This window comes from Macrosteles quadrilineatus, unplaced genomic scaffold (assembly GCF_028750875.1).
Source record: "Macrosteles quadrilineatus isolate MER2022 unplaced genomic scaffold, UCM_ALF_1.0 Scaffold_8__2_contigs__length_117827958, whole genome shotgun sequence".
Lineage (NCBI taxonomy): Eukaryota > Metazoa > Arthropoda > Insecta > Hemiptera > Cicadellidae > Macrosteles > Macrosteles quadrilineatus.
This window is the reverse complement of record NW_026542601.1, coordinates 62,459,869-62,486,507: the sequence shown is the minus strand read 5'-3', so window position 1 is coordinate 62,486,507 and position 26,639 is coordinate 62,459,869. Positions and strand designations below refer to the sequence as shown.

The window sequence follows — 26,639 nt, the reverse complement described above, 5'->3', positions numbered from 1 at the left end:
ACGACCCACAAACATAAATTTAAACTAAAACATACCTAGGACTTGTTCTTTAGTAATTAAGTGAAAGAAGAATGTCACAGAACCTAGCTCTCCAGGATGTGAAGGTGAGTCATAACATAATTAATTCTTAAAATTCTATAAAAAATATGAAGAATATTTTACACTACAAATCATATGTTGTTATAAACTGCTTCGGCAATTATGAAACTTTGTTAGATTTCATGATAGATACCGCAATTTTCTTAAAAAACAACATACATTCCAATCTAACTTTTGGAAACTTAAATAGATATCCCATCAATATGGACCAAATTTCCATTAAATCTGCACGTAGTTCAATGAGCCACTCATAGATTATAGTAAGTTAGTTGTTCTTTAAAATTGCATTGGTGAAAAAGTTTTCGTATGCAACAAAATGTATGATTGATATCAGCTCCCCCTGTCAGAGGCTCAATCAAACTATGTCTATTTATTGTCTAAAACTGGTGGAAGTTATGACATAAGAATAAAATGTCTAGTTCCATTCATAGGTACATGGTAAACAGCCCCCTCTGACGAGACAGAAATTAACCAGGTGTTACATTGGACGGATTGACATTGATATGTTAGACTTTCATCCAACTGTTTGCTAAGCAAGCAATGTAAACATGGATCTTTCATATTTAAGACTCTTTCTCATCTCTACCATTTCAAACTGCATGACTGTGCTTACTAAGTAATATAATGAGGACTTTCATTCTTCTGGTTGCAGTTGTAAGCATTAGCTATATCTTATATACGTAGACCTACAGTAAAATTAATTTCTTTTTGTAGTTATAATTTATTTTATATCTAGTTAAATGCAATATATGATAACCTGTTTTTTGAAGAAAAAAAAACAGGTTATCTTATAATGCATAAATAACTGAGCATAGGGTTGTGGAAAATCTAGCCTTCAATAATATATATGACCTTTCTAGTTTACCTTCTTCCGTTCAGATTTAAAAGCAAACTAACCGTCATAAAAAAATAGTGTTTTAATTCAAGTTTAAGGGAAATTTAAATCTAGTCTTCAGCAAGGAATTTGAAGTCTTGTGTCAGCTGTTGACTACTGAATATTTCAATTTACAACCTTACCCAGTCAACTAATTGATTGGAACCTTCACCATCAAGTAGATACAGTGAATACTGGGCGTCTAAAAATAGTACAGATGCACATTATAGAAAATACCTATTATACAGGGTGTTTCACGGGAACCCTGACAAACTTCGGGAAATGGTTCCTGGGGTCGAAACTGAAAAAATGTCCTATAAGCATATGTTCTAAACATATGTTTGTCAGGGCTCCCGTGAAACACCCTGTATACTTGTGGACTGCCTAACCAGCTTCCTTACACTTGATGATCTAGCTGGACTATTGCAATTACTTCTCGTTCCGATGACCGTGATCGACTCACTTTGTGGGCTCCTCTGCGCCTCCTTATATAGGCTCCGCTCTACTCGTGGCCCGCTGTACTCTGGTTCCGTTGTACGCTTGGTCCGCTGTACTCTGGTTCCGCTGTACTCTGGTTCCGCTGTACGCTTGGTCCGCTGTACTCTTGGTCCGCTGTGCTCTGGTTCCGCTGTACGCTTGGTCCGCTGTACTCTTGGCCCGCTGTACTCTGGTTCCGCTGTACGCTTGGTCCGCTGTACTCTGGTTCCGCTGTACTCTGGTTCCGCTGTACGCTTGGTCCGCTGTACTCTTGGTCCGCTGTACTCTTGGTCCGCTGTGCTCTGGTTCCGCTGTACTCTGGTTCCGCTGTACTCTGGTTCTCCGCTGTACTCTTGGTCCGCTGGACCATTTATCCGCTGGACTCGTTATCCGCTGGGCTCTTGGTCCCGCTGTAATCTTGTTGGGCCACATTTTGTACCGGTAGTGAGGGACCTCACACCATATATAACATAGGTGTTTGTGTCACATAGGTAGATGTTTAGTGCGGAGAAATGATTGATGATCATATCAACAGCTTTATTTACAGGTATTGGGATGTCTAACGCTCCCATCTGCTGAAGCTGGAATTTTTGACTGGGTCTTCGGGGGTCCACCTAAAAAATATCAAAATGGTAAGTCAACAATATTTTTCGCTGAAGATCTCCTAATAACAAATTACGTTAGTTGAAATTAAAGTACTATGTCGAAATGGTAATTTGCGTTAAAACGCACGTAAGTAAAAACATCAGTAATAGTATATTACGTTACTAGTCCCGAAAATAAGTGTTTGCCGGACGAGTGTATGGTCGTCTCGCGCGGGATTACAATACGAGTCCTGAAACACATTTTGGACGATTGACGTACGATAGTTTACGCCATACTACTAAATCCGTACAAATCCTTATATATGACCACCAACTAAAGGACTAAAAATCACTAGTCATAACCTCTAAGAGAGGTTATGTTTTTGTTTATAACTACTCATTGCCACCCAAATACAGTATAATCAGCTGATTGGTGTCCGGTAAAACTCATTACAGTACAGTAGTACCTAATGAAACCCCATTTGATTAATCTGTCGGCAAACAGCGGTTTTCTGGACAAAATACTTGCGTGGGAAGTTCGTCAAAATAGTGTAGTGTGGTAAAGTAATTTTTATGGCTAAAAAATGTTTAATCTATTCTATATATAATTCAGTTTTAAAAATCTTTGTACAACTAAATCTAGAGTTCTACTGGACCGATTTTATTAACTAATGGCTCGTTGGAAAGCTTAATTCGTGTAGATTTGCAAATAATTATTGTTTTTGTCATGATTTATGGTGAAAAACAAAATAAAATAAACATGTCTTGCATAAGAAATACATTGAAACCAGTTTTTTTTCATACTTTTAATTTGTGTGCGATTTTTGATTGCCTTTTTTGGGTATTTCCAAAAAGTGCATTGTATCAATTTGTAGTAAATTTAATTTTCTTTTAGAATATCACCTTCCACCTTGGACGATTTCCTCGCCATTTAAAAGTTATTTGCAAAAAAGTTAAGCAACCTCTAGAATTATAGTAATGAGAAAATACTGAGTTAGAGATATTTTTGTTAAACTCTTTGTACAACTAAATCTAGACTTCTACTAGACCGATTTTGTTAATTAATGGGTCCTAATTTATTTAATTTAATTAATGGGTCCATTGGAAAGCCTAATTTATTAAGGTTTGCAAATAGTTATGAAAGTGTGATTTTATTAAATATTTGTGGTAAAAAAGTAAAAACAACAAAAATACATTAAAAACTGCTTTATTCAAGTTTCTGTTTGAAATTTGTAGGAAATTTCATTCTCTATCAGAATATAACCTTTCACTTTGGTTGATTTCCTCACCATTTCAAAGTTATTTGCAAAAACGTTCAGCAACCTCCTTATAGTGGTGAGAAAATAGTGAATTGAAGATGTTGTCGTTAAACTTTGTACAATTATATCTACAGTTCTACTGAACCGATTTTAATAAATAATAAATCATTGGAAAGCCTAATTTATGTAGATTTGCAAATAATAATGAAAATTTGATTTTTTTAAGATTTACTAGGTGAAACTTGTCAAAGTCGACAATAACTGTTGAGGCTGCAACCAAAATCGTTGACTATAAATCGATGATAAATAACTCAATTCTTTTTACGATTTGGGTTGTTCGTGATTTAGCAGTGTGCTTTAGGTACGACCGATCTTAATAATCAATTATTTAAATGAAAGCTGGTATTTCACTGAAGGTTCTTACGTCAAAAGAACCTGCTTTTAGATAATCTTTTGTGGAACGGCAAATAGGATAACGTTATTAGAATTGAGTAAATATATCTAAAACTAAATTCCATATCCAAGATATAATCTTATTTGGGTTTTCTGATTGAGCAATATAGTATCTTAAACCTAACTGATTAAAACTATCAATATCTAAAATGAAAACCTTTATTTCTAGAAGTATTTTAAGACCAAGACCTATAAAATAACTTAAATAAAAATAGAATTTCCTATCATTGATTGCAGATAATTAGCATCACTAACATAAGGAACACACTTTAAACACAAATGCAAATTGTTAACAACAATATTCAATGAAAGAAAAATCAATTAAATAACAATATAACAATAATCTGTTTAATTAATTATTAACACGTGTTTCGTATGATTAGATTAAGCATATTGGTAAACCAATTATTGCCATCTATAACATTTATTGGTTTTTCTTTTCCGAGTCGGATTAGCTCTTCTACCCGACCGATTTTCATAATTTTGGCCTTGAACTTTAGTATGACCAAATCTATACAGTATATGCTTTAGTATGACACCTTTAGGTATGGGCGCACCACAGATTTGCCATCAAGCATCGACATTCATTTTAACGTATACATTTCGAGTTATACACAAACGGACTCCCTGTACATTTCTAATGGGAGTTAAATTTGTTTTTTCGAGTTCGTTTGTTGGCTCTTCCACCAGACCGATTTTCATAATTTTGGTCTTAAAATAAAGCTATGCAAGCACGTATTTGTCATAAAGTATTACCATAAATTTATCTAATGTATTACTCGACTTAAAAATATAAATTTTATTTTATATTTTATATTTTTACTTAAATTAAAGATGTATTCCAGCAGTTTTAATTACATTACCCTATATGTTTTGGTCTAAAAACGTTTAGTGAAATGCCAGCTTTCATTTCAGCTATTGATTATTAAGATCAGACTACCTAAAGCACACTGCTGAATCACGAATCGTCAATAATATTATCGTTTTAGTTTAGTACTTATCTGCAATCAATTATAGGTAACTCCATTTTTATTTGAGTTATTTTATATGTCTTGGTCTTAAAATGCTTCTAGAAATAAAGGTTTTCATATTAGTTATAGATAGTTGAATCAGTCTTCGCAAATTCACGACATCCTATGAAGAACAGGTGTCCTACTATTTGCCACCAGTGTCGTTTGCTACCAGTGTCATTTGCCACCAGTAGGGTCAGTTCCTGGAATTCCCGCCATGGCCGTTTCTATGAGTCATAACCATGTAGATGTACTTATAATTTTGTTTTGGATATTAAATAAATGTTTATAACTCCAGTTACAACTGTGAATTGTGAACATTAATTTTACCATCTTGTTCGGCAAAAGAAAACTCACATTTTTAGTCCAAAATCACATAATCGCAAGTTAAACAGTATAGGCCTATCTATGTTAAGGTATTTTAAGCTATTTGAATATTCCTTACATGGCCTAAGATTAGATAAATAATACAAAAATAACATTTGGCACAGTATACAACGCATCAATGAGATAAAATCCCATTAAAATACTTGAAAAGACGCAGTTTCAGTGTTTAGTATTCTGCGAATATACAGGGTGAAGAACTTAAATGTACCACCTACTTGCAATCTCAGAAACTATTCGATTTAGAGAAAACATTCTACGGGGAATTTCAACTACTATCTTATGACATTCAAAAATATGAATTCTCATCCTTTAAAGTCTGATATTTTCATTATTTAACTTAACAATTTCTTATCGGACACCTTGTATTTTATGATGATTTTAGACTGTAGTTTTAAAAAAAATTTTTAGTTTATTTTTTTCTATAAAGCTACGTAAAGGAGTTACAGCGTGTAAAATTTAGATTAAAGTAGCTTTTGGTTACATTCAGCATGATATAGCTCCTAAACGAGTAAGTTTGGAGAAAAAGTGCAAAGAATAAATTATAAATGTTTTAAAATTACATCTACATTCTAAAAAGATCATAAAATATATTGAAATTATTCCTTTGAGACGTTAGGTTCATGTAACAGTTATGGGATAAACAACAGACCTAAAAACTGTGTTTTGTTATCATAAGTTATCTTGAAGTTCTTTGGAAAGAATCGTTCTTATGTCGGTTTTATGTTGTGTAAAATTCCGCCTGATAACTTCTTAAAAATAACCAACTAAAAGCATGTTAACCAAGTCCATCTATCATCTAAATTAATTTGTTGATTGAATGTGGTTTTATTTAGTACGTTATTAGTTTACATTTGTAATTAGTTTGTATTAAAGATTCATTTAACTGTGATGTCATTCTTGTGCAATATGCATCTACTTATATATAATTCAACTTTGAAAATCTTTGTACAACTAAATCTAGAGTTCTACTGGACCGACTTATTAATTAGTGGGTCATTGGAAAGCTTAATTCATGTAGATTTGCAAATAATTATGAACGTTTTTAGCGAATTAATAAATAAATAAATTAGACTAACACTTTGTAAAACTTGGTGAGAACAGCACTAACTATGTCGTAACACTACAAAACCACATATAGGAATGAGAGTTTCCCTCATGTATTTCCCTACTCCTAGAGAGAGTGTTGGAATTTTTACCATAAAAATGTTGCAAGAGAGGGTGATAGTGTGAATTATAGGTATTCCTTGGTCCATCGGCCGGTGCCTAGAGGGGTGATGACCCACGGACTAGGGTTGGGGCTGATGACTCACCTAGCCAGGTATAAAGTGGTGGCAAATGACACAAATCCTAGAGTGGTGGCAAATGACACTGGTGGCAAATAACACATATTCTGAAGAACAAGATCCGACAGCAAATTTTTACCTTGGAAGCCTACAACCAAGAATGTAGTATATAGTTTGACAGGAAGTGTTTTATTGCTCTATTGTCTTTGTTTTTAGTTGGCAGCCCTCCAGGCTTGGTCGGCCAATATATTACGAACGGTAAGATGCTATCTGCTTCACCATCTGCACAGTTACTTTTTCGCACTAAACACATTTACGATTGAATGTACTTAATAGGCTATGCAAATATATGACTTAATCTATGCTTTAATGCACTTAAACAAATTTATATTATAAAAACAGTTGGATTTGTCAATTTCAAAGGAACAGATAACTATTCCTTATCGGGTTAGCTTATTGTAGGGGTTTGCACTTGCCTTTTTTGGTCTATTTTCATTAATCATTTTTAGATGAGTACATTGAGGATTTGAGCTGTGTTCCAAGTTTTGGAATAGACCAGACCAAGCACGGAGTAGGTTTAATCTATGGTTTGGTGCAGTAGGTGAATTAATGGCAGTTCAGGTATTAAAAAGGGGGAAAGGGTTTTTACTTTGATGTACATAATGTGCATACATATAATATAATATGTATATTATATAATATGGCTAGGTCGAACAATGCATCTAAACCTCACTACATACAAAACATTCGGAAATACAACAGTGCAATCACATCTCATCTCATTTGCATAATTTGTTGCCAACCAAGCCGGACTAGGTTATGGATGTGATGTGGTTCAGCAAATGTTCAAGATTGGTGGTCAAATTCACTACAATTTATGGTCCATCCCATCCACAAAATACATGCACAACTTTATGTGATCGATATAGCCAAGGCAAAACTACGCCAGAAGTTAATCAATTGGCAAATAAGTGCAGGATGATTAAATACATTGGTCGATGTGGCAAGAGAATAAATCAAAATTGCTTGGATCGAAGTAAGAATGTTCCTGCCTTCTGGGGAATCCGATATTTTTATCAATACAAATAAACTGATTTAATATACTGATGAAATTCTGTTTTTATGGCCAAAGATGGTGATTCACTTATGCAATCCAAATACGGTCTGAATGATTTTCCTAAAGCAGATGTAACCAGTTATTAGTAATATAGACTGTTTCCGTAAGATGACAGACCAATTATATTAACTCCTTTTCCCATATAGTAAAAGTGGCTTTAACATGAACAAAACTTATGAACAAGAAACAATTATTATAAGACTCCAAAAAACCCTTTTGGGCAAAATAAACCCAACCACGTTTTTGAAGGTAGTTACGCAATCTCATATTCATTATTATGCTTATCCTCCCTTAATTTAAATAAGATTTTCACTCTATCATCACAGTTAGCTGAAGTTACAGAAACCTCAATAGTAACCGTCGAATTAGATGGGTTTCCCATAGTTCTTTAATTAATTTTAAATATGAATACTGATAAGGTTGACATGGGAGTCTCCACAGCCACTGGGCCGGAGACAGAAAGGATCTTTGAAATGAGAGTATGTTTATATGTTAACGGCAACATACCAAATTTCAGCTCAATCCGACCAGTAGTTAATGCGTGATTGAACTTCAAACAAACAAACGCACAATCTTTCACATTTATAATACTAGCTGTTGTACTAACTCCAGGGCCACTGGGGCGGAGCCCGAAAGGCATTTTGAGATAAGAATATGTCTATATAATTGGGAATGTGAGCTACCATCATGCCAAATTTCAGTTTAATCCAAACAGTAGTTAATGCGTGATCAAACTTCAAACAAATAAACAAAAAACACTCGAAATTTCACATTTTATTAGTATGATACCATAATGGTAAGATAAGATACAACTAAAAATCACAGTTATTGCTTGTTTGTTAATACATAACTTACTTATCATAAATTGTATGTATGTTGTTTATACGGGTTTAGGCAACTATGGGGGAAACAGTTTCAGCAACCTAGTGATCAGTAATGGAGAACTGTTGTCAGGTAATATATTCGTTCTTTTGAATACATTAATTAATTGTTGTTGTTTTAATTTGTCGTGTGATTGTAGTCTGTTTATTAAGGCTGTTAATCTAAGGTGTTATTTAAAGTACAACTTTTTTAAATTCATAGAATCTTATGAATGACAGGTTTGGTAGGTGTGAAAGTTTGTCTACCACTCAATAACAGCTAATGGTGTTTATTAGAAACCATTTTAAAGCTGAAAAAGTGAACCCTGTTCAAATGACTAAGTGAAGTAATAGTATTAATGACCTTATAATAATCTAAAGATTTCGACCATCGTATCAAGCAAATACAAAATTGCCTATTTCTATACCATTTATTAAAATTACCTCCCAAGTTTCTTCTTCTTTAAATTATTCTTTTAAATAATCCATTATATTATGGTAGTTAAAAAAGAGGATTTAATGTTCCTTCTAAATTTTAGGGTGATCGATAAGATTTTTTATCGTTAAAACGCACTCTCTTTAGTTGGTAGCTATAATTTAAATCCTCTTTAAGTGGTTGCTGTGATTTAATTACATAAAACAAACGAATACTAAATAGTCATGGGACCTTCTAACAATCTGATCATAAAGTAATTTTGTTAAAGAAATATTCAAAGGCACTCTTTCTTGCCCACATAATTAAATACGAACATAAGATATAATCATTTAAAGTGTTTGATATTAGACATTTTAACTTCGATAAATTAAAAATACTCGCAAAATTTATGTTTTATATTTTTGTAAAAATTGCAAGTATCAAAGTAAGCTTGACGCATACTTGAAGCATCTTGAAGCACATTGAAGTAAGCTTAAAGCATCTTCTATTTTGTTAGTTTGCTTAATATGTTTTAGCTATACTGTACTTACACCCTCAGTTTACTGATTTGAGTCATAAAACATGGAGTTTTCGTGAAGATTTCTTTTAGCATTAAAATAAAAATCATTAGTAGGTTACAAATGAAAAAATAATGATTATTATTTTGTAAGTATTTTTTTACTAACATTTCTTTGGATTTCTAGGGTCAATGAAACAAATGATTAATGGGCAAGTGTACAACGTGTTGATTGAGCAACAAAAAAGGAAAACAGGAGAGTGTAAAGAAACAATAACAATTTCTCTGACAGATAAGAAAGAGAAGTCACTCAGTGGAAAATGTTCTAAACCTGGCTCAATGAAGACGATAAAGAACATCGGGGATTTCCTATTAGTGGAAGGACCTGAAGAAAGCTTTTGTGCGTTCTCAACTAATAATAACGAATTAATATACCTGCTGGATGGAAAATGGAAGAAAGGTGAATACGGCAACGATAATGCTAACGACAAAGAACTGACTTCAACTGAGGTGGATGAATTGAAAGAAAGGATAAAAAAGTGGCTATCGTTCTTTGAGGAGTCTGACAAAGAAATCGAGAAGATAATAAGTTTGAAGAATGTCCTCAGAGAAAAATTCTTTAACGAAAGAAATAGACTTAGATATTTACTAACACAGGAAAGAGTTACCAGTATACAAAACCGAAATAAAATAAGGCAACTAATATATCAGGAACGACAAAGACACTATGGAGAGATGAGAAACATTTATAACCAAAGAAGATTGGGAAAGCTCACGTCAGAGGCTGCAGATCAACTCATAACTGCTGAAGAAACTAAATACAACAAAAACATTGACGATTTGGACAAAATGATAGACGAAGAAGACAAAAGATTTGACGAATCCAACAACTCTTACGAAAAGCAGATGGAAGAAGAAGAAAGTAAAATGGATGAAGAAATAAGCAAATTGGACCTTCTGCAAGAAAAAGAAAATGAACGAGTTTTAAAACAGATAAAAATAAATATCAGCCAAGGGTGGTAATTTCATAATTACAGTCTTAAAATAAGTGATTTAAGGTAATGTGTCGATTTTTTCTTTCCCATTTCACATAATTTCCTTGGAGTGATTTTCGAATATTTACATTTTGCCTTAAAAAATATAATACAGAATGCATGTTATGAATGCTACTAAGAATTAATTATTTCTTTCAAACATTATCTGTATAACATATTAACTTCTCTAGTAGCAAGAGCAATAGGGATATTTTATATTATATCTGTATGAGTAACTTTTGCGCACAATGATTTTAAAAGTGGATTCTATGATTTCCCACAAATTGTTAAAAATATCTTAGTTTTAGGCCAAAAACAACATCCGTGCTAGGCTCTGTTTTGGAAAAATTTGTTTTTCGTGAAAAACTTAAAATGAAATTTTAATATTTTTTACATTAGTCTTATGGACTGTCCAGTAGCTATAACACTTTTTTCTTTTTTAATTTTTTTTCTTATTCTGAGCTCTTAAGGCACAAGGCTTAGATAATTGCTCCACTCACCCTATTCGATTTCTAATGTTGACTATTACTCACTGAATCCTTCTGTGGTTGTCTTTGGGCATTTGACACTTTCTATAACAAAGGTTAGGCCTAGGTTATATTAGTTACAAAGTTTACATTAATGTGAAAGTTTCTGTTGTTTTAATTTTTATTGTAAGTTTTTTTTTTTGGAGCACACAATATATCAAATACAAGTTCTTAGAGCGTAAATGTGTGCTGTAGTTAGCATGACCTAGTCTGAGTTTTCAGATGTTAATTATTTCTTTTCGCTGTAATTTGGATTCAAAGAACCATGGTCTTTGGCAGAGAACAAAATTGTGTTGCTGTAAACATCTCTATGTCTTTTCTTCCTGTGCGATTTGAAATCATTGAAAGGAACGTGTACATCCGTAACAGATTCCCCATCATTAGCTGCCTGTTTAGCCAAGTGATCAGCCATCTCATTATTGTTTATGCCTATGTGACTAGGTACCCAGTGGAGTACATAGTGTATTGGGCTTTCCTGGGCTTTGGAGAAAATTTTGTAAATAATATCATCACTTTTTTTGAGTGTTTATAGTTTTCAATTGCTGGAATAGCTGATTGAGAGTCAGAGAAAATATTTATATTTTTGTTTTGCAATTTTTTACTGAAGACAATGCTGTTTGAGTGGAGCGAGCGAAGCTCTTATACGTCTACCCTTATGCATTTCGTAATACGCAAACTCCTCCTAGATGACACTAGATAAAACAACAAAAACACCTCCTTGGCATATTCTATCTATTGGCTTGAGATACAGCAAAACAGTAAAAAAACATTTAGGCACACTACATTGGTTTCAACTTTTGATCAAAAACAATAATAGGCTACAACATAAAAAAATCAAATACTATTTTAACATTATTTTAAATGTGTACAAATAAATCAAACAGTTATCATGAAAATGTGTTTGTGATTTTAATCACCAGAGGTTCCAATAACTCAAAAGAATTATATTATTTTATATGAGTACAAATAAATCAAACCGTTTTCATTTGTATACCAATGTATTGTAATATAATATCAGCGTTAGTAAATAAAGGTCTGCTTTATTGTTTAAAAGTTCTTATATCTCAAAAAGGCTTGATATACATCAAAACGGCTAAAATTCCAGCCTACTACATGGGTTTCAACATAATAATACAGTTTTAAAAAGTTTAAAATTTTAAAACCATTTACCAGTTTCTTTTGTATGTAAATGTGTTACTGTATAATATAATTTCAGCAATAGCAATGGTTTCAAACTATAGGTGTTGCCAGCACGGCACTGTCGGGGGCGTGACGATGTTCAAAGTGATGCGCCTCCTATCACTTACACTTCATTTGTCTAGCTTCTAATAAAAAATATATACAGCATGAAATTTATATATTAAAATTCTAGATGAACTACTGTTTAATACAACATAAATATAATTTAATTTGTGCCAGTGTGTAATTATTAATTAAGGAAAATACAAAAAGGTTACTCTGAGTAAACATGAAAGTAAGTAATCGAGGATTTTTTTATATTTCGGCCAGAGAAAAACTTTCAGTAGAAAAATATAGATGATTGGATGTTCTTCAATTTTTGTTTCAAACATTATTTCATAAGACTTTTAGTTTGTCATCGCTGAGGATCAGAAGCATGCCCGCGGCCGGGAGCACGCCCAAGATCTTGTGCAAACCTCGCACTGTTAAGTCGGTGATTTTGAAAATATACATGGGAATAAATGTGGATTTTAAATGTTTATGGAGTTGTACAATAGTATTGAACATTTGTATAGACTTGTATAGGCCGAGAGCCGGGTCTTTAAAAAAAGTGGCCAAAAAAAGCTCACCATGTTCCAGGCGTGTTTTTTAGTATTAAAAAAGTAAAAAAATTATAAAGGGGTGTATAGGTCGAGAGCAGGGTCTTTAAAAAAGTGGCCAAAAAAGCTCCTCCATTTTTCTCGTAGAAAAATTGCCCCCGAATAGCCTCTAAAATGCCTAAAGTAGGGTAAAACCGGTATATTATATCTACTCATCGAAAACTGGCTTAAGTAATTTTATTTTATTTATTTTATTTGATTAACTAGCTTTACTTTATTTTATGGAATCAGACAAAAAGTAATGCCAGCGACAAGTCTTTCAATGGAAGGACAATTTGCTGTTTTATCGAAAAATTATTTTCCAAAAGTCCTGAAAAAGAGTCCTTAACCTCATATTTTACCGTGAGATAAATGATTTAGGAGGTTATTTTGTTACTGAAATAACATTAGTCCTACATTTACAGATACCAGAAATTCGTGTATGCACGTTATTAGGGCAGTAAAGGCCAAATGTACGGCACACATATAGCACATATAGCAGCATGTGTGGACTAACACACATTGCACAATAACTCTGACAGCAGTTATTGAATGCTAATTGCCTGTTGTGAATACCATCCATGCGATAGTGTTCATAGCATGTTTCGAAGACAAATACCTCTTTGAAACGAAAATGCTTAGCAATTTCTAAACCGTTAAGAAATCCAAACCAGCTTAATGTTTCTGACAGTTTTTGACTTCTCTAGGCTACCTACTAATGGGGGAAACCAAATGTTTACACCATATAACCCCACCTCCATACCAAATTAGAACTTAGGTAGCCATTTTCAATTTATTCATTGATAAAACTGATATTTCTTTCCAAAAGTTAGTTTCACTGGTACGGTATTAAGTTTCATGCAAAATTACAAAGTTCTAAGTATCATGGTTACTGAGAAAAGACCTATGTTTGAAATCAAACGTGGCGGCTCTGTGAGTAACCATTGACGAACAGACGATTTAAATGGCATATTTAAATTTGTTATGAGCCCAGAAATAATACCTTTAAAGGCCGGTTGAGAATTATGAAATAGCCTGTATCTTTTTTCTGTATAGAAGGCAAACAAAACTCAGATGACAGATGATCACTATATCTAAAAACATACTACTTACAATGATCAAAATTTTACTTGGGGAGTCCCTGTATGGTGAAGATGCGCAATAAGACGAGGTTTTGCAAAACTCTAAATTTAAGGGGGTTTTAGAAGGGTAAAAGCTATTTCCGGTTAAATTTGACTAGGCAAGAATGTATTTGGGTCTGTATATGCTGAATGAATGCTTGGATCTTAAATCTGATGGAAAATCTTTAGTGTCGATTTAAATTATTATCTACAACTGTTGTATTTCAAGTGCTCTTCTATCTCAAACGGTTTTCAATAAAATCAGTTTTAAGTCGAAACATATTGTACAAGTGCTTAAAGTACGCACTTTAGTACGTTTTAGGAGTTATTGCTCATGCTATTTCTTCCGAAATACGTGTACTGTATAAAAACCGTATCCTCAAAATAAACATTGGAAATCTTCTATTCTAAATCATTATTCAGTTAGCTGTTACCATTAGCCAATATGTTGTAACATTTTTTGTAAAACGGGTATAGTTTTCGTTAAAAGTTAATACAGGAATAAATTACACCTTTGCACTCAGCCATTTCCACAGATACGTTCAAGTATTTGTGTCCAATTCCATAGATAAGAATAATTAAATATATAGACTGTCAGCCGTAACTACACGGCGCTCCCAGCGGTGTTCGCCAGAACCTATGGTAACCATGGTAACCGCAGCACGGCTGACAGTCTATATTTAATTCTTTTTGTCTATGCCAATTCCCAGCAGAATTTAGCCAAGATAAAATCATAAAAGCTGGCCAGATTTTTACATTTTTACTCATTTTATAAACAAACTAATAATACATTTTCCTACAGTCACCTGACAAAGTGGCATTCCATGCACTGATTATAGCACAGGAAGTTGCTAATTACTTAATTAATTAGTTCTTTTGCCGCACTATTTTTGCTGCACTCCAGTATTCCATCCAAACAACAAAAAACAGCGTGTTTTTATTGGGCACGTAATACGTGTACGCTTGAAAATAACTTGACAACACTCACGAATACTAGAAAAGACCCGGTATGGATCATAATCTTAAACAAATGACGTTCTTGGCCCGAAAGTAAACATTATTTAACATTTTTTAAATGGAACTGTCTAAACCATATGTTAATGCTATTAGTATAGGATTTGGGCCAAAAACGTCATTTGTTTATATTTATGATCAATACCGGTATTTTTCTAGTATTCGTGGCAACACTTAAAGATATTACGACTATACGATCAGCTGGTGCAGCTTTTCCCATTTCGTTCAATATTTGGATCTACCCTGACCTAAAAACGAGTTTTGCAGTGTTTGAAATACTAATTATTGATATGCTTTATAGTAACAGTAACTCGCCTACGTGAAGATTTCTCTCGTGTGCAGCAAAGTGCCACTTTTTCACAGAAGGCCAGGCTTACAATTGACCATGGGATCAGGGCTACTACGTTGCATTTCTGTAGTAGCCCTGCCATGGGATTGCATCGCAGCTGGAACAGCTCATTGTGCACAAATGCCTCTTCTCCCACCAGTTACATAAATAACTATTATCTTCGCAATGATGTGTTGCATCCTTTTCCTACAGTCTCTTCAAAAACTAATAATAATATGCCACAGCAATTAACCATCTACTACTTTTAGCTAACCAGCTATTAAATTCCCAGAACTGCCTGCATAATCTCAGGTAAAAATTATTAAATGTGAAATGAAATGAAATGAATGAAATGAAATAACGAAATGAAATGAAATAACATTTTATTTACCAACTGGCATAATACACTTCGTGGTATTTACATAATAATTATACAATCCTTTAACGTAAAAAAATATAATAATTACAAAAGTATAATACTGTATAACTAAATGGCACAAAGAGAAAAAATAAAAATACCTTATCAAATTAAAAGGAAAATGTCTACATAGGCAGGGGCCTGTGCGTAGACATGAGTTGCGGGTAAATTGTATAGTGGGAAATGTAATCGAGTGTAATTGTTATAGCACGTCTTGCTGGGTGAACTTTTTATCTTGCTTGGAACTGGACTACGATATTTTCCTGAACTAAAAAGAATCATGATTTCTCTTAAAAATCAAGTGATCAAGTAAATAGGTCGAATGGAGGTGAGTGGTGGGTAGTGTATTAGTTAGTCCTTGTATCAGTGATTGTGTGTTGTAGTGTAGGGTCAACGGTCAGGTCAGCCCAACGCGATAACAGCCTCGGTGTCCTCTGAGCTCAATCCTACAAGCCACGCTACTACATGCTTCTTAAACAAAGAAAGAGATGGAGAATTAAATATGCAGTATCGGTAGCCAAAGAAATATTAAAAATAGGGGACAGCAGAAACCAACAATAATATCAAATCAGGTGCATGCCGAGACAGTAACAGAGAACATCATGTCACAAAATAAAGGTTGTTGTGTTACTTTATTCTACTTTAAGATAGACTATCTAATACTGTTTAACTAGGTTATGAGATTGACAAATTTGGTTTAAGGTATAATTAATTATGAGTGAAAGGAAATAAAACATCAACAGTATTTTTGGTTAAAACTTTATGTAGGTTGTTCCAAAGAGAGTTCCATATTGAAGTCACAAATTCAGTGGGCTTATAGTTGTTCCTCATGTGAGGATAGATTTTATGACTGGAACTTAACTCTTTGGGTTTAATTCTATAGGATAAACAATTGGTCACAGCATATTAATAAATTCAGCTAAAAAGACTGTCAACAGCTGGTATATGTATATATACATAAGTAGATAGGCCTAGATGGATAGGTCTACTAAATATATGTAAATATATACTGTATATGTATATATGTATACAGTATATACATATACAGAGTGAAAACTTAACTATGCAACCATTGGTATCTCAGAAGCTGTTAGATGCTTAGAGAAAACATTAAACGGAGTAAATCAACAATTTTCTTGCTGTTTCACTTCTCATAGTAAAATAAGGGAGGGCGAGCCAAGGACCTATCTTAAGTACTAGAGGTTTTTTAACTCTTCTTCCCTTAAAAAAAAAATTATTTTCCAAATTTGAGTTTGTAAAACAAGGGTATGAATGATTGATAGAAAGCTATTAGATTTAATATTTATTTTCAACCATAGATTGTCTAGATAGTGATATTTCTAAAACTAGTTATACAAGTTTACTGTTTGAACACTTAGTCATTGAGTGAAACACGAGATAGTGTTTTGAACAAAACCAACTTGTAATTGGACGGTCATGTTTTTTCATAGCCAATTAAAACGTCAAGCTAAAAATGCTTGAAGTGTAATTTTCTACTTGTATTGAATATAGACAGAGAGGTTTCGTAGGTCGTGTAGTCGTTTCCTCAAAAATTTTAGTGAATGAATATTCTATCTTACCAATTCCTAAAATAATAAATGTTACTAATAATTATGGTTCACTGTAGTATTATAGAAACGAAGCACTGTTTATGTAGGTTATGCATAACCAAATTGGATAAAAATAAGAAGTACTGTTTTCCTGGAAGCTTGGAACACTTTAATTTAATTTGATTTCTGTTTTATGTTTGAGAACACTCTCAATTTTCTCAACTAGTCCTGCTTCATTGATCTCAGTCTCTGTTAGGTCTTTGTCGTCGGAGCTGGCTACACCAAATATTCCTTGTTTCCATTTCCCATCCATAAGGTAGTAAAATTCTTCCCCCTTGACCCCATTTGGTAGGAAAGCACAAAATCCGCTGTCAAGAGTCCCCACGACCACTGCATCATCATTTCCTTTTTTTACTTTTCTAATCTTCCCGTAAGGTGCACATTTAGTGGATAGTTTCTTTTCTTGTCTCTTAGCCGTTGATGTAATAGTTATTTTTTCCTTACACTGGCCAATATCCTTGCTCTTTTGCTCGATCACCACGGCAAAAGCGGCTCCGACGAACACTTGGTTTGCTGGCATATGAAAAATAAAATAAAATACTTATACAGGTTAAATATTTACAAAATTATTAAATTATTTTTTAACAATTCTTACTACACCTCTAATTATTTTTCACGATACATTTTATAGGGAACTGGCAGTATTCCTTATGTGGATTTGATCTCCCACAGATCAATGTAAAATTTGTGAACTATTTTACAAAACAATGTAATTTTTTTGTTTAAGGAATTTATTTTATACGACGAAAATAGTTGACAAAACCATAGAACAGTTTCAGCTAGTTACCAAAACAGGTATACAGTATACAAATTTGTAAAGTAGTTGTCAGCCTGTTCTAGAACGGAGATTCGCCATCAGAACTATGGGCCAAAAACTTCATGATAAAACAATGTTCTGGCATTACTGTAATTTTATCCATCTATATTCGAGAAGAAAATCTCCATAGATTGACAAGGGTTGTCCGTTACTTATTAAGGTACTAGGTAGGCACATCCCCTATATGGTAATAGCATCAATATGAAATTGTTACATTCTGTTAGAGGTTTATTATAATAGATTTGTTAAAGCCGTCTCTTACCTCCATCATGCTCCTTGTGCTTGGCAATTCCTGTCAACATAAACATAGATGAATCCAAATACCAAACCAAATATTACTATGTGCATATTTAAAGCAATGTTATTTGCAAATTCTTAAGTTTCGTTTAAAATATACGTTACTAAACATATTATTCTTTTTGTGTTTCAAATTATATTTACGGAGATAATAGACTATCTCTCATTATAACCAAGAAACATACTGTACTTAAAACATGTAAATTTAATTCTTTATACAAATGTTATTAATGCTACTCACTTTTAGACAGCTTCTACCCTATCTACTCCCTCTGTTCGTATTTAAATTACACGCACGACAAGTATCATGTGAAATACCTTAATAAATTGGGTTTAAATTACTACATATTATTATATTTTATTATTACTATACGCGAGTCTTGCTTATGAGATTTTCGTAAATAAACATATCATTATGAGAAAATCCAACGCGTGTTGTCAAAATAAGATTTCACGAAGTTTCGGTATATCTGAAATCTGATCTCGTTTCAATGTGAGGAAAAAACCACGTAGGACACAAACCAAGCCCAGGATTTTAAATTGGGTTTTTCCAACTTCATCTGTGTTCATGTACTGTTATAAGTACATTCTTGCCTGAGAACGGGATTACATTCCAGGTCCCGAAAGAAACCTCGATTTTTACTACTCGTAACAGAAAATATCCGTATTTATAAGTCATAAGTTCTTTCAAAATTACAAAATGCTTTGTATTAGCAAAGCCTCAAAAATAAAATATTCAAAATATAATACCCAAAGGACTACTACAACTATAAACAATATAACGTATAAACCATCACGTTACTTATTGTTCTCTTAAGTAACGTTAACTCCCGATTTCAAAAAATGAGCTTGAACCTAGCTTTTAATGGTTTGATTTTAGTAATAAATGTTACAATAAAATATTTCCTCGACCTGAACTTGGTTGGATATTGCTCCAAGGGTTCGATTTAACCAATTAAGTGGACACATCACAGAGTCGCCATCATGTTGAGTTGAGTTGATTGGTATCGTCAAAGGTTTATTTACAAGTAGTTATCGGTCAAAATTCACAAAATTGAACTAAATCTATTTGCTATTTCCAATTTGAAAATACACGAACTAAAGGGATGTTGGGGACCAAATTTTAAGCAAGCTACTATGTGTAATATATATGACCTCTAGTTATTTCAGCACACAGATCTGTTTGTTATAAACAATTGTTATGCCAAATTCGTACATTAGACTGTAGAGAGATAGCTGTACTGAAATTATAAGGATTACTATTATAGTATTAAAATTATTACTATATTTTTTCTGTAAATAAATTATGTTGTTTATCCTTACCTAACTCATGCAATTTGAGACCACTCCAACCACCCAACAACTCCAGAATTCCTCCTGTTTCTACCACAGGAAGATATGAACAGAATAGCATCTGCAAAATAGCATGATGGGACATCGTCAGGGACAAATAAATGAATGAACATGGTTCATTACCATGTGGTAATACCATTATTCAAATCAATCAATCAAATCAATTGTGTGAAGGCCTGCTACCAGAGGCAAAACAGAATCCAAATAAATGTCTTCAAATTAATATTGTAAATTATAATGGAGAAGAAGCCTAATGCTGGATCATCTAAGTCTTGACCTACGATTTATTTTAGCTAAAGAACTAAAATAGATACCATCAGAGTGAACAAACACGTTAAATAAGAAAATGCAACAAAGCTACTATTATCAAATATATTTACATTGTTTTAAAATCACAAAACAAACGTAAATATATTTTTTTAATAGAGATTATTTAATAACTAAGACTATGCAATAATTACTACCAGTAGTATGGACGAATTTATAATAGAATTATTGATAAAAAAACTTACTATCCAACCAACAATTAATTTAAGCTGACATAATGATAAGTACTTACAAAAGAAACGAAGATGAAAGCATAACAGACATTCATGTTGTATGATATCTACTGTGAAGCCATACTAATGTATGTCAATAGCATTCTACCCATTTAATTGCACCAATTTTACCAATGGTACACGCAACAGAAGCGACTAAGTCTTTCCAACAAATTTGTGAGGTATTTAATTCAGATCAGACTTTGTAACGATTTCAGTATTTTTGCGTTATACGACTCTTGGTTAAATGTTTGTTTAGGGTACAAGAGAAGTTTTTGAGTAATTCGTGATTTTCTAATCCTTTCTCATATTTAATTTATTTTATTAGTTAAAGGACCTTTCAAATTCCTGCCATTAACCCGTAGGTATTTTGTTCTAATCATTGATGTATAATATTATTCTGACACTCGATGATCATACCGATTTCTCTACGCTAAACTTAGTAAAGTTAAATATTATTGGTAAATTTTAATTTAATCAAATAATAATTAACTCATTAAAACAAATTAATTATTCATCCCCGGCAAAACACGTTGAATCCAAACAAAATAAAAGTGACTGTTCTACATTTTTAACACTTGTGTATTATTAATTATTATCAACTAGCTGTAACCCGCGGGCTTTGCCCCGTTTAACTTCTTAATTTTCAAGATTATCTCGTTCGCATGGCTCAATCACGTCCTGGTTGAAGTTCGTTCGCTACGCTCACTCACCTTTTGGTTGCAAATTAGCTGTTGTCATAAATGTAAAAGAAATAATAGTGCTGCACCCTGTTGGTAATCCTTGTAACTTTAATGCTATTGAACATCATAGAACAGAACCAAATTGTTTAATTGAAACAGCTGTTAAGATTCAATAATTCCATTTCTCATAAGGTTAACATGGGAAACTCCAGAGCCACTGGGGCGTAGCCCGAAAGGATTTTTGAAATAAGAATATGCCTATATGTTAATCGGGAATGTGAGCTATCATCATGCCAAATTTCAGCCCAATCCGACCAGTATTTTTCGCGTTCACTTGTCACAAACATACATCCATACATCCATACATCCATACATCCAAACTTTCTCATTTATAATATTAGTAGGATAAATCAGAAATCGGGAAATCTTTATTGTTTTGAGGAGTGTTTCTCTGTTGAAATCCTAAGCCTTTCATGAAGTCATCAAACAGTTTATTACATTATCGAGGTGCCTGTTTCAGGCCGTATAAGCTGCGTTTGAGACTACGCAGACGACAAACACGATTTGTCCCATCTGAATATCCTTCAGGTTGCTTCATAAAAATCTCTTCTTCTACGTCTCCAAACAGGAACACAGTTGAGACGTCAAACTGCCGAAGAACCATCTTCCCAACAGCTGTGACAATATTTCTCGATCGACCTCCAGACGAGCAACCATGTCGAAGGTTTCAGCAGAATCAATTCCGGGTCTTTGCGCACATCCTTTGATGACCAATCTCGCCCGATATTTGTCAACACTTCCATCAGGATTGCGCTTTATTCGGTAGACTTATGTTGATAGTCTTATGAAAAAAATGTGAACAACAAAAAAGACAGCTGATAATAAATAAACATTCACATCATCTGTAGTATGACTATGACAAATAACAATGCCCCCGCCGGAATCCTGCAGCCTAAGCGAATTTCCATTTACCTGATTGGATTTACACTAAAATGTCTACTTAACAATATAACATGTATTTTCTATTTAAATAGAATTAGTTTAACAAGTACTTAAGTTTGCTGCATCAGGGAGGGTAAAACTGTTTTTTTTTTATGTTAATAGTTAGTGAGAAATAAAAACATTTTCCAAATTTGATCAAAATATGTTTATAAACAAACAAACTACAGCAGTTTACTTGTTCTTCATAAAAATAACATAGGAATTTTAAATTTACATTTTTTTTTAATTTTCTCCGTAACCACGAGGCGCATAACGCTTCAATATACTAAATTATTTGTTTTTTTAAGCTCTACAAAATGGTTTGGAAAGAAATTGCTAAATTTTACGTTTATTGGGTCAAATATGGGAACACCCTATTCCCCCCGTAAACCGTAAACCCCCGTTCCCGTAGTCCGATCATGCTGATTCGCGAACTCGTTCGAATAAATGTAGGTTTACACGCTTATACAAAATTTCATCAAAATCGGAGCATTTTTGCTCGAGTTATCATGCTAACGGACACACACACACACACACACGCACATATATGTATACAGGGTGTCCATTAAAAACGTTTCATAACTTTAGAAAATGAATCCCCATACTAAAAGGAAGAAAAAAGTTTATGGGAAGGTATATCCGGAAATGCATATTAACCCAGATATCCGCCATTTAGTTTTTATACAACAATATTTTTATCTGTGAAGTTTTTTATTCGATGATTATGGCATTTGGTGAATATGTAAATATGCACAAGACCTATAATAAAAAAATAATAAATTTGTTCTGTTTGTAAATTTCAAAATGGCGGCCGTTTGAATTTTTCTAACTTAAATAACTCAAAAACGTTTAATTCCATGAAAATATGTCGAGTATACTTGTTTGGCATTTTTAATTTCCTATGAAATGATACCAATATAAAAGAGATCGGACATAAGATAACTGAAATATAACGTTTTTTTGTGTAAACATAAGGCAAAGTTAGTCGGAGAACCCTTAATTTTTGCCTTATTTTTACACAAAAAACGTTATATTTCAGTTATATTTTGTCCGATCTTTTTGATATTGATATAATTTGATAGAAAATGCAAAAATAAAGTATTCTTGACAATTTTTCATAGAATTAGCCGTTTTTGGGTTATTTTAGTTAGAAAAATTCAAACGGCCGCCATTTTGAAATTTACAATCGGAACAACCTTAATATTTTTTCTATTATGGAGAAAATGAAAACTGTTGGTTGTAGTTTACTTGTTTATGGATATACAGGGTGTCTCAGACCACCCGGCCGGCTTGTATAGCTCCAATATGAAAGCAAATGGAAACCTAATTGCAACTGGAACCCCCTATTTTGACCCCAAGGAATTCAGCTAAATTATTTTCAACAACAAAAAAGCACCCCAAAGGGCAGATTTTGGGGGGTTGGGGTGGTTTTTGGGAAATTTTCAAATGTAAAGGGGGGTCGTGTTATACCTCTTTTTAAAGGTCCTTTAGTCCTGAGTATTTTAGTGGAAAAAGATTTAAATTATCTTCATTCATATTTACAGGGTGTTCAAAAACGTACAAAAAATATACCTTTGAACTACTTTTCACTGTAAAGAGGTGGAATTTCGTGGGGGGTTCAAATTTTTAAAACACTTTAATTGCTAAATGAGCTTTCAAAAAACTCTGGTTTCAACCCTTTTGCTATCTTTTTACTTATGTTACGCATTTTCAAACTTTTTGAAGTTTCAAAAGCTGTTATCTCAAAAATTTCAAATGGCAACATGGGTTTCATTACAAACCACATTGTAGCCCTTAAAATTTGCTATAATTTTTGTATTTAATGTTTTTTGGTATCTTCATTGGTTAAAGAGATATAGCGAAATTAGTGTATTTTAATGTTTTATTAAATGGTATTCAAAGTGTATGCTGTTGTAAATGTACACGTCTAGGTCTCAATTGAAACTACTTATGTAAAAAAATTAAAATACATTACCCAGATTGTTAAACTTGGAGGATTAATAAAGGAAAGAACACAACTGCAAATATTCTTAGTTATTTTACAATTACAAAGTTCTAATAGTGCTTTGAATGAATACTGTCTATAAATGCTATTGGTAAATAAAAAAAATCATCATGAAATCAATGAGCGTGTGCGTGAAACTGGTCACGTTTGATCAGATAAAACAAATTATAAGGAGCTTACTGGACCTGTACGAGAGGTGAATGCACCTGCGGTAGTAAAATATCAATACAGTACCATAATAGTGGAGAAGAATTACTACGTGCATATAAACAGAGTTGGGGTTTGCATGGATCAAAATGGAAGGCAATTTAAGCATTTGTAGAAGTCCATCTGTATGTAGGCTATTAATGCTGGTTCAAATAAATCATTCATTCAAAGTACTATTAGAGCCATGGAATTGTAAAATAACTTAGAATATTTGCAGTTGTGTTCTTTCCTTTATCAATCTTCCAAGATCAACAATCTGAGTACTATTTTATTTTTTAGACAAAATTAGTTTTAATTGAGACCTAGAGGTGTACATTTACAACAGCATACACTTTGAATACCATTTAATAAAACATTAAAATACACTAATTTCGCTATATCTCTTTAACCAATGAAGATACCAAAAAACATTAAATACAAAAATTATAGCAAATTTTAAGGGCTACAATGTGGTTTGTAATGAAACCCATGTTGCCATTTGAAATTTTTGAGATAACAGCTTTTGAAACTTCAAAAAGTTTGAAAATGCGTAACATAAGTAAAAAGATAGCAAAAGGGTTGAAACTAGAGTTTTTTGAAAGCTCATTTAGCAATTAAAGTGTTTTAAAAATTTGAACCCCCCACGAAATTCCACCTCTTTACAGTGAAAAGTAGTTCAAAGGTCTATTTTTTGTACGTTTTTGAACACCCTGTAAATATGAATGAAGATAATTTAAATCTTTTTCCACTAAAATACTCAGGACTAAAGGACCTTTAAAAAGAGGTATAACACGACCCCCCTTTACATTTGAAAATTTCCCAAAAACCACCCCAACCCCCCAAAATCTGCCCTTTGGGGTGCTTTTTTGGGGTTGAAAATAATTTAGCTGAATTCCTTGGGGTCAAAATAGGGGGTTCCAGTTGCAATTTGGTTTCCATTTGCTTTCATATTGGAGCTATACAAGTCGGCCGGGTGGTCTGAGACACCCTGTATATTGATAAAATTTGGCAAATTTATTTATTTAATACCATACTATTGACGAATGGTCAAAAAATACTTTTTATCTTCCCCGTGGCAGCAAACCTAAGCACTCGCTAAATCTAATGTTATTTAAATTTGGAATAAATATGTCTTATTCATTTTAATATTTTAGTAATAATGTAATCAGACAAGTTGAAATTCGCTTAGTCTGCATGTTTGCTGTTGCGGGGGTATGTGTTAATTTTTCTTGTTATATGTAGTTTTACTTCGATCAGTCCATTTCACCTGTGAATCAGACAAGTCGAAATTCGCTTAGTCTGCATGTTTGCTGTTGCGGGGGTATTTGTTAATTTTTCTTGTTATATGTAGTTTTATTTGGATCAGTCCATTTCACCTGTGATAACCATCACAACCTTTTAAGAAAGACCCACTGTCATTCATTGTTTGAGGTTGTTAAGTTTGCCAATTTTAAACCTGTTATATTTTAAATTAAGGGCAGCCTATAACTTTTGATATAATTTTTAATATTTTTTCATGTCTAATTTAATTTCAATTCAATTTAACTTAATTCTCATTTCAAGTATTGACAGCTTATATCTTTTTACAATAATAATGACGATGTCAATTACAATACTGTATTGTTTAAAGACTGAATAAATGACTATTGAATATTGACTATTAACACGAACTATCGAGCTACGTCTATTTTATTAGAATTATTTTGTTACCTTACAATATCCTTATCCGTCAGGTTAAACTATACGTTTCGTGACAACTGACACATCATCAGGTTCATCCGTTTCTACGATTTATCATACGTTTACATTTGAAAACACAAAACACCCGTTGACATGACACATAAAAAAAATAAATAAATAACATTTTAATTATTGGAACAACCGTCACGGTGTGGTCACCTATATCCTGTTTGTCTGTTTATCTGTCTGTCTGTCGGTAATTTAAATTTCGAAATCCAGCGGAAAGACTTTGATTACATTTAGGAATTAGGGCCTTATGGGCCTAAAAACGTGCTTGCCGTCAGCCACCACAGGAAAAGTAGTATTTCGCTATACAACTCATTTAAAACTTTTTTTTATTCAACATTGATCTTATGGGTTGTCTAGTAACTATGTTGGTTAAGCCAAATAACAAGGACAAAGTAAACAAAAGACGTATTACATGTGCTTATATCAAGCCATCTACAGTTTACTAGCAAATCACAAAATACAGTACAGAACGAAAAATAATAGTTTAACTATTTAGCGATTACACTTCTGAAGACTATCTTCTATGGACTTAGCCTTAGGCACCAGGGCTAAGGCTAGGTACCACTTAAGTACACCATGGAGTATCTCCTTTGTACCTTACTTATCTGAGTTTGTACGTTCTCAGCAAGTATTTTTTTACCACTTTATATCATAGGAAAAACCCTTGAAATTTGAAAAGGAGTTATATTACCATCGCTCGAATACATCTTACTACATGCTTCAAGAATGCGCTATTCGATTCAGTTTTTATTAGGGAACTTAATTAGGGAAGAAGTGGCTTTACCGATAGAATTGACAGAGTCTTAACTGAAATTACCGGTTTCA

The 26,639-nt window shown here is 33.0% G+C and overlaps 2 protein-coding genes across 2 annotated transcripts; one reads left to right on the top strand and one right to left on the bottom strand.

Moving 5' to 3' along the window:
• The first annotated feature begins 649 nt into the window (after positions 1-649).
• On the top strand, positions 650-10,397 carry LOC129001820 (uncharacterized). Its single transcript, XM_054429264.1, has 5 exons — positions 650-753; positions 1,998-2,082; positions 6,643-6,684; positions 8,438-8,497; positions 9,523-10,397. The coding sequence occupies exons 1-5, from the start codon at positions 724-726 to the stop codon at positions 10,356-10,358; spliced, it is 1,053 nt and encodes a 350-aa protein (XP_054285239.1). The 5' UTR covers positions 650-723; the 3' UTR covers positions 10,359-10,397.
• A 6,893-nt stretch (positions 10,398-17,290) lies between these two features.
• On the bottom strand, positions 17,291-20,299 carry LOC129001324 (uncharacterized). Its single transcript, XM_054428590.1, has 4 exons — positions 20,231-20,299; positions 19,642-19,732; positions 18,284-18,313; positions 17,291-17,717 (listed from the first exon to the last, which is right to left on the bottom strand). Exons 1-4 carry the CDS (start codon positions 20,264-20,266, stop codon positions 17,314-17,316), a joined length of 561 nt encoding a protein of 186 aa, XP_054284565.1. The 5' UTR covers positions 20,267-20,299; the 3' UTR covers positions 17,291-17,313.
• Positions 20,300-26,639: the final 6,340 nt, after the last annotated feature.

Bases quoted from the DNA above. Each gene is read 5' to 3' on its own strand.
- LOC129001820 (XM_054429264.1), top strand. From the start codon at position 724: ATGAGGACTTTCATTCTTCTGGTTGCAGTT. The intron at 2,083-6,642 runs GTAAGTCAACAA...CTTTGTTTTTAG, and splicing joins ACCTAAAAAATATCAAAATG to TTGGCAGCCCTCCAGGCTTG. The intron at 6,685-8,437 runs GTAAGATGCTAT...ATACGGGTTTAG, and splicing joins CGGCCAATATATTACGAACG to GCAACTATGGGGGAAACAGT.
- LOC129001324 (XM_054428590.1), bottom strand. From the start codon at position 20,266: ATGAATGTCTGTTATGCTTTCATCTTCGTTTCTTTT. The intron at 18,314-19,641 runs GTAAGGATAAAC...TTATGTTGACAG, and splicing joins TCTCAAATTGCATGAGTTAG to GAATTGCCAAGCACAAGGAG. The intron at 17,718-18,283 runs GTAAGAGACGGC...TTCATATGCCAG, and splicing joins GCACAAGGAGCATGATGGAG to CAAACCAAGTGTTCGTCGGA.